Consider the following 14,129-nt stretch of genomic DNA (forward strand, 5'->3'; position numbering starts at 1 on the left):
AGATGGCTGCGCCCTGTAGCAGGATGGCGAGTCGGTGTGTCTTCCACTTTCTTACCAGTTACAGCAGAACAGCGGTGGGAAATGCGAGTTTCCGTCACTTTTCGAGCTCTGCTGTTTGTCGGAACCTCTCTCAGACAAAATGCACGACGCAGAAGGCGGGTTCTCCGTGGTCTTTGACAGCGGCGGTATATCTGCTGAGGCCCCCGGTCATCTCAGCGGAGTACAGTCCGATCGAGCAGCGGTACATGGAGCTGATAGAGCAGGTCAGTCAGATCATCTGACTCGCTCATTATCATTGCTGGAGTAGATTTGGGCATACGTTTCAACACCTATATTGTCACACAGAAGAATAAAGCAGCATTGACAGAAAGTACAGCTGTAACTGCTCGTTTGAAGCAAATAACCCATCAGCCATCAGAAATTCAGTTATTTAGGCATTTTGAAGTTGACTGGATGACTTGCTGTTGTTAAAAAAATAAATAAATAAAAACATCAAATTAGACAAGAAGATTAAGAATGCTGCACGATTGTTGCCACTGATTTGTTTAAATTTCATATTAACATCGATGCTGTCTGCAGAAGGGAAAGTGAGTGGTAATCTTACTGTCTGAATATGGATTGTTGTTACTCTTCAGAACAGAAGGCCTTGATTAGTATGGCACTCTACAAACTTCTGCAACAAGATCCATTTCTAGTTCTTGAAGTATTAAAGTGTCTCTTCAGCTTGCAATTTCATTTTTTTTTTTTTATTATCAGGCTAAATATTAGGAATTTTGTTTTGTGTAGTCTATTATGATTGTTTCAGTAGATCAAAGAAATTTGCAATGCTGTAATATCATGCCTGAAAAGAAGACATTGAGTGGCACTATGCACGATGACTTTCAGTCAGTTGGAGAGGACTCAAAAATACTGCATGAACATGTTGTACCAATCTGAGTGATTATTACAAGAGCTGTAAAGGAAAAAAGCAGTTCATTTGAAACAAGAGAACCTAGAATATAAACTAGAAAACATTCTCAACTTGCATAAAATAAATGTACACTGGATGTATTGAGGAATTCTGCAATAAACCCATGATCCAGCCTGGGTTCTGCTATTCAAAGCAGTTAACCTAAAGACCCCTTCTGCTGAGATTTATGTGATGAGAAATGCTCAGTTTGTGAAAGATTCTGAATAACTTTAACAAAACAAAAATTTGTTGTACTGTTGGAGACATCAACTCTACATTAAGGCTCTGCTGGGCTTTGAGGAGAAATAACAGGCTGCCACCGGCTGTAACTCCTCCAGCACAGCAGCCGGATGACATTCAGCATCGGTTTCCAGCTTGAGTCTCCTGAACTCTTTTCAGATGGAGCTGGAGAAAAGCGTGTTGTCAGACCACGAGCTGCGGCTGCTCGAGGACGCAGATCGGTTGAGCCGGAAGCAGTCGGACGATTACGACTCGGATGAGGAGGAGCAGCACGGGGACCAGGAGATCATCATGGCTCAGGACCTGGAAGACATCTGGGAGCAGAAGCTGAAGAACTTCAAGCCCTCGCCGAGGGTCAGAGGTCAGTTAAGGACACAGCAAATCTCCGGTGGCGTCATCTGAGGAAATACTCAGAGAAAAACGCTCCTGATATCCCTTTATGTGTGTAATCTTGTCATCTTTATCATTTCATCTGTTTTCTGTCGGTGCTGAAGCAAAGCAGGAAGGAAGAGAGAGATGACCTCATGAAACAGTCCCATAAAGCTGGCTTTAAATAAAATTACCCATGAGGGGGGAAAACAGACTTTTAATGCCCTCTCTGTCTTTTTCTAACGTTGAGATAATCTTTTTATTCCAGACATCTGTATCTGCTTTTGAGTCACTGTGACATTTGAAAATGTATTATTGTGCACTTTGCAGACACACACGAAGAAGTGAAGCATTATGTCTCCTGTTTTTTTTTTTTTTTTCTCTCCGTTTAGCCGACGTAGATAAGGACTTGACCTCAGCCGAGCGCTGCCTGGACGAGTCGCTGGTTCTTCTTGCCGAGCAGCAGGTGGGCAGCCAGAAGCTGTGGCTGCTGCCGCAGACCCAGTGGCAGGAGGGTGAAACGCTGCGACAGACGGCGGAGAGAGCGCTCGCCTCCCTGCCAGGTAACACCGCCTTCTGATCCCGAGACAGAGCTGCTGATTTATTCAACTTATTTACATTTCTCAATGCCAGTTTGTGGAAGCGCCACTTTTGACTTTGTATTAATTAACCTGTCAATATTTTACACGTCGAGTGATTGATTTTCCAGATGTTGTTTGGTTGTGTAGGCGACACCTCAAATTAATTTCTTGTGTTTTGCTTCTAATACCTTATATGTTCTCAGTTCAGTGGCCTTTCCTGACTGTAGGTGAAAAGAATAGCACAGGGAGTATAAACACAAGTTTTCTTTGTCACTTTTTTAGGTTAAATTCCACTATTATTTAATTAGTGTTTTTTGTGATAAAAACAGTTTTTCTCATTGGACTGAGAGCAGATTGTTTTACAGACTCGGTGGTTAGTTTGCTATCTTCCGTTCAGCCATACACTCAGCACATCAATAGAAAGGCCGTGTTAATTATTTCTGTTAATTAATTTACTTTCAAAAGTTTAAGATTAAATGTAGCACAGCTTCATTGTCAGTTGATTGACTGAGACAACAAGTGTCTTCTTGGACTGGACGTTAAGACTTTGGGGTGGATGCATAGACTGTGTGTAAAACGTGTGTATATTCAGTCTGAGAGGGAAAAAAAAAGAATACCATTCTCTGGTGTTCGGGAATCAGGATTGGAAGAGAGTATTTAAGGTAATTTAATACAGTTACCCAAAGAGCAGCTGTGCCTGTGTGTTGTTTTCTCCAGTGAAGCTCAGAACTGCTGGATCGGGTTTAATTTACTCCTCGGAGCCTAAATATCAGGTATTGTTGTCCGCACGCTCCATTTACTGTAACCGTATCTCCTCTGCTGTCGTTATGACTGAGTTTTAATTCTAAGGATCATTTAAGTTTGATGGCATGTAATCTGAAATAGCGGGCTGCTACTTAAAGAACAATCACCTATATTATCCACAACAAGAGGGATGAATGCCCTCTTATACCAGCAGCACACGCCTCATTTGCATACAGTCATATTGCAGCAGTCGACGCTCAGATTTCCACTGATGTGACGCGGAGATTAGGTTCCTGTCAGAGAGTTTTGGGGAAAAGGCAGAGGATTGGAAAAGAATTCATGAGTCAGAGGTCAGATCTGCAAATGTATTCAGTGACCCAGGAACAATCCTCCACAGATGGCAGCTGTTGAAGTCCAGATATGCAAGATGCTGACAAAAACATCCAGAAAATCACATTTTCTAGCTCCTGAAATAATCCAGTCATGCGCGTTTCTATGTATGGAGGATTTATACTCACTGCTGTGATAAAAATACAAGAAAAAAAAAGTTGATGTAATTTAGCAAAAAGAAGCAATGAAGTTCAAGTGTGGAGGAGGATGGAGTCGATCAGCGGGTCGCATTCAGAAGCGCCGATGTTTGAGTCGTGACAGGAGAGAGAAATGAACATTTCCTTATGGGAGTGTGGAAGTCAAGCTCTTCTATTGTTTGCTCTTTTTTGCATTTCATTCACATAAACACTAACTTTATGGTAAGCAGAGCTGCAGGATGGACTCATGAATATGAGAGGAAACCTCCACATCGGGGCGGTCAAACTCATTTCAGTTCAGCATGCGGTCCAGTGTCGCCCTGAGTGGGCCGGACTGGGAAAACGGTGGCATAATAACCTTCGAATTTTAAAATTAGAAAAGATTTTCTATGTTATTTCATCAAGAAGAAGTTATGAAAAAGTGAATGTTTTTGCAATATGTTTTTCCATTAGTACCAAAAAATTACTATTGTTCTGATAAAGTTCTCCTGCAGCTGCTGCATTAAGCAGCCTTTTGAATCTTTTTTTTTTTTTTTTTTTTTTTTTTTCAAACTCACCCTGACATCCTGTGTTAAAAAGGCAAAGGTTTATTTACAATGTTTTTTCCGTTTGCTTGGTCATTTTTCTGGGCCAGATTGGAGCGTCTTGCGGGCCTGTTTTAGCTCATGAGCTTTATGTTTGACACCGCTGCTCTATATTCTGTTGGAACAATGTTGATGCTAACATGTGACACTGTGTGCAGCCATCTGGAATGAAATTCAGGTTCTTTGAAGATATTTTCATGTCAGAAAAGAGGTGGGGTGTTTTGATGTGCTCTGAGAAGAAGACGCAGAGTTTTATCAGACTTTAATTAGAGCGTCACACAATGATGACGGAGTGCGTAAAAGCAAAGTCTCCTGGACTCACTGCCTGTTTTCTCCTTCCCGCTGCAGTCGGTTTCAAGGCCACGTTCCTGGGAAACGCCCCCTGCGGAGTGTACAAGTACAAACTGCCCAAAGCCGCCCGGACGGAGAGCTCGGTGGGAACAAAGGTGTTCTTCTTCAAAGCCGTCCTGTCAGAAGCCGCCCCCCCCAAAGCCCCCGACGCTCCACTGCTCTGGCTGAAGAAGAGCGAGCTGGAGGAGTACCTGAAACCGGCGTACCTGCAGAAGGTGGAGCGCTTCATCATCAACCTGTGACACACACACACACACACACACACACAACAGGACTCCGACACAACGATCAATATTTATGAGGCCTGGAACGTTCCCTTTGTTGTCTTCTAAGAAAAAACAATCCTGTCATTCAGTGAGATATATATGTATGTTTCATGAAATAAATATTTGTTTTTCTCACATGTTGTGAATCTTTCTATCTGAGCCGACAGACGGTCATGGTGGATTTTCACCATTCACTCCCTTCATCTCTGAATCAAACCGCCATTCGCTTCTCACCGTTCTTCTCATCTTTTGCACCGGTTTGGATCAGCGCACTGCTAACACACGGCATGCTGCTAATCCAGTCCCCGTGCTGCAACTTTATTTAGTCTGCCAGGTTAACAAATATGAGTACTGACGTATCTGATTATTTCACGCAAACTCTTCTAGTTTTTTGCACAAATACTGAAGTGGAAAATCTGGTTTATATGAACACAAAATGTTTCCATGCTGAGTAGTTGAAAGTGTTTTTGTATCCATAATCTGTGAAACCGCGGATTCTGTTTATGTAAAAATGCTATAATCAGAGCAGTTCGTCAACACACTTCCATCAAAACATTCACATTATGTGTATTTTTCTTCAAATTTACCATCATTGGTGTCACCGAATAAGCTTTTTTAATCATGGAAGTCAACAAAACGATACATTTACATTTTTAGTATCATTAAAACATACAATTTCAGCACGTATGATTATTAAATTGACTTTTATCATGAGTGGATCGACTGTTTAGGGCATGAACATCATTGTGTCTACTCTGTTTTTTTTCTTCTCAGTTTGAGATTGAGTGTAATTCTTGTTTATTAGAACTTTGTGCCAGATGCATCCAACTCATGACATGCTGAGGCAGCAAGTTACAAAGTGTAATGCTTTAATATTGTTCTTGAGTATCCTCACATAGTTTTCTGACTTTTTTTTAACCTGTACTCCCAGTGCTTCAGTCAATACTTTAATAATTTAGCCCAGTGTTTCATTAGATATCTTTATTTCTTTTACTCAATATATTTTTTTCACAAATTTAATTTTTACAACAAATTTTGAACTATTTCTTCTGATGCTGAAGTATAAATATTCACATTTTTAATTTCATTAATCATATTTTAGGATTTTCCATGTTTTACAGTGGGGAAAAGACACATTTATGTACTTCAGCACGCAAACAAGCAGTTTCCATTTTCCAAAAGCACTTGGTACTTCTGTGCAAGTTTTAATTCAAAGTTTCTTCTTCTTTTTTTTCTTAAACTCTGGGAACTTTTCTAACCTGGAGACTGATTGAATGGGACAATGACACATGTATCTGTCAAGACATTTCATGCATTACAGACAAAAATATGACAAAAACGGCATCAAAGCTGCAAGCAGGTGGAACAGAGAGGGAAAGTGGCGGATTGAGCGTGATGTCTGACGCAGAGGAGCAGCACTGACACGACTGAACGTCAACCGCAAGAAGCAGATTCAGAGCAGCAGCGTCGTGACATTGTCTGGCTGGAAGGTTCGAACTTACATGCTTAAAACAGTAAAATGGAATTTTTGTCTAATCTTTTGCAATGATGTACTTGTGAGAAATGCATCTTTTCAGTGTGAGCTTGTAAATAAAGCTGTAAATACTTGGGAAATGCAATTTGAGATACTAATGAATAAGTGCATCGTTTGGATAAAAAAAAAGCTTCTTCACACTGAGTGCCGCCAATCATCCTCGAACATAAGAAAACTTTGCTTTGGCGTCCGTTACAGACATCAAAATGCTCCAGCAGCTTGCTGCAGAGCAGGTGAGCTCAGGAGACCGGCGTGGAGAGCCCTGAGCGTCGGCTGGTGAACGTCAGGTGGGCGGGACGTGGTAGAACGCCGCGCCCGAGGCCTCGAGGTGAGCCCACTCACTCACTCAGCCCAGACTGACAGCCAGATGGCGCCCATCTCGCTCCTGCTGCTGCTACATGCTCGGCACCCTCCTCTGAAGCCCCACGGACGAGAGCCATATTTTGTGTAGCGTCTCGTGGTAACTCTGCCATCGCCACAGGGCGTCAGTGTGCATCTGCTCCTGTGTGGTCCACACGAGGGCTGCACACACACTCTGAAAGCTCACTATTGGCGTTTTATTGCACAATATTTGCAGCAGGGAGTGAAGGAGTCGAGCCCGGCGTCGACCGCTGAGACCCGCTGAGACCTCAGTCTGTTGCTGCTGGTCAAATCTGTCCACTTCTTCTGGCTTCTTTCTGCTATTTATCAGCAGCAGTGCCACAAACTGGTGTTTAAAACAACATTCAAGACTTACAAGATTTATAAAAACTACATTTAAACAATAGCTACCAGAAAGCTGTTCGATAAATTTTGCTCCAGATATTTCCTGCTGTTTTCCAGGACTCCTGACTTTGACCATTTTGTGCCACAAGATGGTGTGGTGAGTCTGGTTTTCCACAGCAAATATCAACCACTTTGTGCAGAAAACTGAAAAAAAAAGAAAACTGGACTGAAGACTCTACCAATCCACCATTATCACTGCCCTTTACTTCTCTGAACTAGAATTCATTTTTTCTGCGTTTGCGTCTTTGTGATTGTTCTTAATGTGGTTTTGTGTCTTGTTGGTGTTTCAGGTGACTTTCGAGTTGTTTTGCTTCTCATTGTGTAGTTTTGTGTTCTAGTTGTGCATTTCCTTGTGGTCATTTTCTGTCCTTTCAGTAGCTGCACTGTTGGAGTGTACTCGGGAGACAGTGATGTGGAGCTGTGAAGCTCTGCTGCTGCTGCTGCAGCTGTCCCCGCCAGACACTGAGCTCCTGCTGACGGCCAGTAGGTGGCAGTGTTTGCACACCGGCCACAGAGCAGAGCTGTGAGCAGCAGTGTAATTAGGCCTGTGTAGTGACCTGAGAGGGGGACTGCAGAGAGAGTTTTTCTGATCAGCTTGGCTTCCTCTTACACATACTGAAAAAAAAGAAAAATCCATCATAGCAGGCTAATGTTCCTTTGGAATAGCTCCGATAATCTGTCTTAGGTAAGAGCATTCTGATGTTCCCGAGCCATTCTCCGCCTGCAATCAGCCTGTTCTTTCTATTTGTGTCTGCTGGGATGAGGAGTTATTAATGTTGTAGACACTGGCATTAGATTTTTCCGGCTTCATTTCCAGGGTTTGCTGAAAGCGGGCGGCTCGAGTTATTTGGAAGATCAGCTAAGCGTAATGCCGCTGGCGGCCGGCGTGGGGAAAGCGAAGGTCAGGGCGAGCTGAAGTGTCTGTTTTCTGACTATTTCACAAAGGAGTGTATGAGGAGCCGACAATAGCCTTCCGCTGCCCTCAGTCCTGAGTGTCACCGGTCGTAAAATCAAGGTAATCGCAGGTACAAAAAGAGGAACAGTGGCTGCTTTCATCTCCAGGGGGAGCCTGATGAAAGCGTCTTTACCACATCCGCTGTCACGGGCTTTTGGGTTGCACAGATTGTCCGTTTAGATCCTGAAACCATCACGGAGCTGTTACTGACCAAAATGAGTCTTTGCCCTCGGTGGAAAAACCAATGTCGAGGTGACCTTGAGTGCAGCGCTGGACCTGCTCTGTGGATGAGAGTAAACTGGATATTTGGCTCCAATGAACTCTCTTTATCCCCAATAGATTACAGACAAAAGGCGACTTCACCAACTTTGAGTGTCACGGTGAATTTACAAGCCTTGTGGAGGCTGCTGCAAGCCTGTGAAAAGAAGTGGGCACACAGGAACGGCGTTTGAAAGAAGCAGCTGCTTCAGAATCAGCTCGGACTCCCATTAGGAATAAGATGGAGCACCGTGCGAATGTGACAGTGTGTCTGCCGGAGTAACATGTCTAATTTCTTAAGTGGCTCTCTGGAAGCTTTGTCAAGCCTCAAGAAAAAAACAGTCCTTGATGATTTTATTGGAGCAGGTCTACCTGCAAGATGTTTTCAGGCTGCTTATTGGAAGTGTAGGAGTAAAAGCCAGGATTTTGATTAGTCCTTGTGAGTGCCCCGACTCTATGGAAGCACACCATTTAATCTCAATAGTACTTTAGTGGACCACTCCACAGATTTCATACTAGAATCAGTTAGCTAGGCACAAAGAGCGCCGCTCAGCCCGTTGAGACACTTGCAGAAGGTTCTCTTGGTCTCCACAGCAACTTGGCTAAGTTATTACTCTGGCGATAGCATTTGGGAGGGTCACACTGAAATATGGAGCTGAAGTGCATTATGAAAAGTGTAGAACGGAAAGCCCGAGCATTTCTGCTGCCAGTGCTTCAATTTTGACCATTCTGTTAAAAAAAGTGTCTGTTGTGTGCCACCAACTTTCTCAAGTATTAAACTAGATCATGAGAGTCTCTCTGGATCAAAGTTCAGGAAAACTTTTTCTTTCTTTTAAGATCTTTTCAAAGGGAGAGTTAAAAGATGAACTGATGGATGGATGGATGGATGGATGGTTGGATGGATAGCAGCTCGAATGAACCTGCTGTTTGAACGAGGCCTTTGCATTTGGAGTTTCCTGCTTGGGGCCTGAAGACACTCATTAGATTATGGGTGAATCTAAGAACCTGTTAACACGACAAATCTTTTCAAGTGAAAATGCAAAACTTTTATTGTGTTTTTGTGTTTCAAATCCCAAGTACTCTCTCTGCACCTACGTATGTATGAAACAAAGCTAAATCTCAACATTGGCAAATGTTTTGATTGTGTTTCGCAGATGGATTTCTGAAATCCCCAGAAGTTGTGAAATTGGCCCAAGGACATCCTAAACTGTTCACTAAGTGGACGCTGCAGAGCTTCGGCTCCAGCGCAGGCTGTGGAACTCACCTTCACTTTCTCTGCCTTGTAAAATTGGCTGTCTGAAAACCTCCAGCTCTTTATTTGAGAGAGAATAATAACAAAATCATCAGAGATCGAGCCTCCTCTCACGGTGAATAAAGATACTTCAGCGGCAGTCAGACCACACAGAACACATCTCATAACTGTGTTTTAAATTCAAGGCAACGCAAAGCTGCCAACTTAGAAAGTCACACAAATCACACACAGCTCATATAGCCTCACACTAATCAGGTCTTGGTTGATGTCAGACTTCCGGCTGAATTTCACTTTCAACTATTTTGTTGGTGTTCTGGTTCACGTTTCGTCTTTATGTTCTCTTTGATATTCTGACTGTCTGTCCTTCAGGCTTCTTGACCTCCCCCCTCGTGTCTGATTGCTGTTTCCTGTCTTTATGTCGTTCACCTGTGTCTGATTGTCTCCACCTGGTGGCTGTGGTATTCCGGGCATCTTCCATGTTCTCTCGTTGTGAGTCTGCGTTCCTTGTGGGTAACACTCCCATGGCTGTCTGTGTTCTATGTTTTTGGGACTTTCCCCTGAAAGGTCTCCTGTGAATCTTTATTTTTGGTGTTTTATTTATTTGGTTTTGCCACATTTGAAGCATAGACGAACTTTTTTTCCACCAATGATGGTGTTGGTCATATTGAGTCGTCCCCTGAGCCAAAGTTAACAGATCTATAGGCAGTAAAAGTGTTAATGAAGTGCTAATAAGATGGTTTGCAGGTTGGTTCATACGTGTATGGTTATTAAAATATGACACTTTTGTTCGTTATTTTACATTGTAATCTTAACAAAAAAAAAAAAGTTTAATACTCCGCTTAAAGTTTTTTCTAATCGGATTTCTTTGTTAAAATGTCTTGCTTTTCAGAACCGTCACAGCAACAATTCTTATTTGGTGTGTTTGGTGTGTCAGAAAGCCTGTGTAGACCAGTTTTGTCTCCATGGCTGTGAAGACTTCAGCACCTCTGCAGGAGACTCTCTCCATGAACAAAGCCTCCTTTGACTGTAGGCCAATGCAGGTTAAACTCTGGACAGATCACCAGCCCATCACACACCTTAAAACAACAGACAGTCACAGAGTCATTCCCACAGGGAAAAGCTGAATTTTGTACCTTTGAATTGCTGAATCAGTAGAAAAACCCAGGAATGTAAGGAAAGGACTGTGCAAACATTATGCAGGAAGCAAGTATAATCACCCACAAAGTTAGCCTGACTGAGATGTCTGCGTACAGATGTCAAGAAACTATTTTAAAACCCAACACCGGGACGGTAGTCAGTCAAAGATGAAATCTCACCACTGTCATCCTCGTGCTGCTGGAGGCGAGCCGACAGCCTACCTCTTCATCCAATTAGAAGACACATCCAGGCAGAATGCCAAATATCAGAGAAAAGGTCTTTCTGCTTTTTGCTTTTTTAATACCGGCCGGAGAAGCTAAAAGACACTCGATAAACACCAAGGCTGAAGCACAGATTCCAGCGCCGGCTGATAGCTGCCTTTCAGTCCCACTTGCTGCACTTTCGGAGGCACTTAAAGGTGGAGCGAAGGATGTTTCCACTGCTGCTGCACCATCACATTCACAGCGGAACTTGTCATCATTGGGGATTTCAAACTGATTTTAAGAGCAGGCTCTGAATTTTTTAACCTTATTCTTGTGGTCCTTTGAAGTTCAGTGCACAGAGCGGGAGGCGCTGCGAGGCTGAGGGGGCCCGGCTCCGCTGGGGTGACCCGTTCTAATAATAGCACTCTCACTTGTGGCACTGTGGAGCATCATCAGGAATAGAAAAAAAAAAAAAGATTTCCACTACACTGTCACTTACAGTTGATAGTACGCAATAATATGCTTCCATACAGCACAACTGCTCTAATTTAAATAACTGTGAGGGGAGGAAATCCAGTGCAGATAAAATGGTCTTTGGCAGCCGTTTGGCAGGAGCGTAAAAAGGGCCTCAGAGCGACGGAGCACACAGTCAAAGTTCCCTACTCTGCCTTGTCAGTGTCGTCTGCAGTTATAAACAATGGCTGGCTCCAGAAGACAGTAACCATCTGTAGAAAGCAAAGCAGCTCTGCAGTCAGACTGACTCAGTGAGAATAAAGGGCACGTCTCCGCTCACATGAAAAATACAGCAACAGCAAGCCAACACTGCAGCTTTAAAAAAAAAAAAAAAAAAGTTTTATTTTATGCAAATCTCTCATGACTGAGTGGGATGTAGGCCGGCCGCTCGTTCGGAGTAGCTTACCAAAACATTTGATAGAGTAGCTTAATAAGTCTCTCTTGGCGGTGCACAATAAAGGCGCGGAGACATGCAGGTGGAGGAGATCGGCTCCTGGCGAGGCGGCTGGATTCCGGCTGAGCTGGGACCACCTTAAGCGCATTAGCTGCAGCCCCCCTCGGTGCAGCGCTCCCAGTATGTGGTGCTACCAGCGCCGGCGCCGAGTTTCTTCCCCTTAATCATTCAGTGACAGCGAACCAGGCACGCACACCTTCACTTCCTCCTGCGCCCAAACACACGTTTACTGAGGGAGTTTTTAAAACTCTGCTCGCTATTAGTCAAGTGTGCTCAGCCACTGACACAAATCAAAACACGGAGGCCTCACATCAGGTAGTCGTGCACAAAGAAGAAAATAAATGATTGTTTTCAAATATAACTCTCAGGTCAACAGTCTGAGCTGTTTGTGAGTACTGAACTCTGTAAACCGCGGTTAGGGTGTTGAATAAATATCAAAAACTGAAAAAAATTAAACTGGATAATATTTGGAAGCAAGTGCAGCTGCAAAAAAACATGACCCTTGACCTGAAAAAAAAAAAAAAGAAAAAGAAGGAAACCTGAGCATCTGAGCTTAAAAATTGAAAACAGATATTTGAAGTTGTAGTTGTGATACTGCTTCAGATAAGTTTAAGTATTTCTGGTACATGTGATATAATATGTAATATGTGATATAATCATTTTTATTGGAGGAATCCTGGTTTTTGATAGCTGAAGCACATGGAGGTTTTATTTCATGACATTTTTCAAAGCACCTGGAAAGGCAGAGAAAAACACAATTCCTCCCTTTTGTAAATGATCAAGAACTTTTTCATTTTTTTTAAAAGAACTTTTTTTAAAGTAGTGTACTTTAGTATCCAGATATTGTCCACTACAAACGTTCTGATTAACTTTCTTATTCTTATCAGTTGAAACCTGGTGGTATTTGACAAAATTAAAGAAAGAATCAAATCAATCAGAGTGTTTTTGAAGTGTGTGTTGGTCCTCCACTTGAGGTTATCAGGAGGGACCAAAGCAATGACTTTACCCTGCATAGTTCTCATTTTCACTTTTAAAGGCAAAATCTTAATAGAAACAAATAGTCTGTAGGTAAAACATCTACTTGTTTCATGAAAGCACACATTTAGTGTGATTTCATCAGTGTGATTAACTCAGAGGAAGATTCCACCAACCGCTCAGAGAATCTGCAACCCCTACTTTCTACTTTTCCCCCTGCACCGCTGAGGATGGAAACACAGCCAGAAGAGGAGGATGAGGTGTTGTTCACGGCGGTGGGATCTGTGACCAATCTGAACCATTAGTCTACCATTCATCACACCACAGAGACACCAACGGACAAACACAGATAAACAGAAAGAGGATTTTGAGGTGACTCATTGCCTTCTGTAAAGCCCGCTCTGTGGCCGAGATGTCATTTCTCTCCATTCACCGGTCGGGAAAAAACATCCTTATCAACAGTCCCAAACAGACGGTCGAAGTAAGAGTAGGCTTTTCTGGATGTAAAGAGGTGTGGAGTCATTTTGGGGGCAAAGTGGGGGGAATGGTTGTGAGGCTGGTACCAGATTTTACCCCCCAATGTAACCTTCACAGTATTTGATGTATGGCTAAGGCCCTCTCTGCTGTTTTTCTCTTTGTAAAATAGAGCCTCTCTCTATGTAGTTTTTTTTTTAAAACACTATCCCAGATCTTGCTGATATTAATCATGGGATATAAAACTGTAAAAACTGACCTTTAATAATCAAATTTACCACCACTATTCAGAAATTTCACACTAATCGTTGTCACCAAAAAATAGTTCTCAGTTGAAAAGTCCAACACTCATTGGGAGTCAACATGTGGAATTTCTCAAATCAGGTAAGAAGATGTTCTCTGGTCCAGAAAGAACATTTCCAAATGACTGAAGAAGGGTTCACATTTGCAGTTCACATTCAGGCTGTAATTTTTAACACTCAATGAAAAGACAGCATGTAAGATGCTTCTGGGTCCGGGACAATGCTGGTTTAGCCGCTCTACGGCACACAGACCAGGAAAATGCTTGGGTTTGGATTGCAGACTTCATACTTCCACCAATAAATCATAATTTAGACAGCAATTTTTCAAGATTTGTTTTACTTGACCTAAAACTGAGAAAATTTGAATACAGTCTGATTACATTTGGGTCATCATTTAAACTGTGTTCTTACCTCCTGTTTCCCTCCTGTGGTAATCAATGGAATCGAACAGCCATCCATCTTCACTGTGCTTATACTGAGGAATGATTCTTCCAGTGAACCATCAAACCTTCTCATGAAATCACCTCAGGACAGGAGGACCAAGCGCTCCCTACTGGTGCAGATCAAAGCTACTGGTTTCAGAAACGAAGAGCGCCTTACATCAGGCCCCACATTAATGCTTCCCACAGCTGCACACATATCCTTACATCAGTCCCACAAAAGGGACTCAAAAGGAGAAACTGGCCTTCAAGGATT

The 14,129-nt window shown here is 42.7% G+C and overlaps 1 protein-coding gene across 1 annotated transcript; it reads left to right on the top strand.

Moving 5' to 3' along the window:
* Positions 1-2: 2 nt before the first annotated feature.
* Positions 3-4,760, top strand: mrpl46 (mitochondrial ribosomal protein L46). Its single transcript, XM_030091335.1, has 4 exons — positions 3-263; positions 1,349-1,550; positions 1,951-2,121; positions 4,343-4,760. The coding sequence occupies exons 1-4, from the start codon at positions 3-5 to the stop codon at positions 4,585-4,587; spliced, it is 879 nt and encodes a 292-aa protein (XP_029947195.1). The 3' UTR covers positions 4,588-4,760.
* Positions 4,761-14,129: the final 9,369 nt, after the last annotated feature.

This window comes from Salarias fasciatus, chromosome 1 (genome assembly GCF_902148845.1).
Source record: "Salarias fasciatus chromosome 1, fSalaFa1.1, whole genome shotgun sequence".
In the NCBI taxonomy this organism is placed as follows: domain Eukaryota; kingdom Metazoa; phylum Chordata; class Actinopteri; order Blenniiformes; family Blenniidae; genus Salarias; species Salarias fasciatus.

Excerpts from the sequence above, each read along its gene's own strand:
- mrpl46 (XM_030091335.1), top strand. The coding sequence starts at position 3 with ATGGCTGCGCCCTGTAGCAGGATGGCGAGTCGGTGTGTCTTCCACTTT. Across the intron at positions 264-1,348 it reads ACATGGAGCTGATAGAGCAG|ATGGAGCTGGAGAAAAGCGT; the intron begins GTCAGTCAGATC and ends AACTCTTTTCAG. Across the intron at positions 2,122-4,342 it reads AGCGCTCGCCTCCCTGCCAG|TCGGTTTCAAGGCCACGTTC; the intron begins GTAACACCGCCT and ends TTCCCGCTGCAG.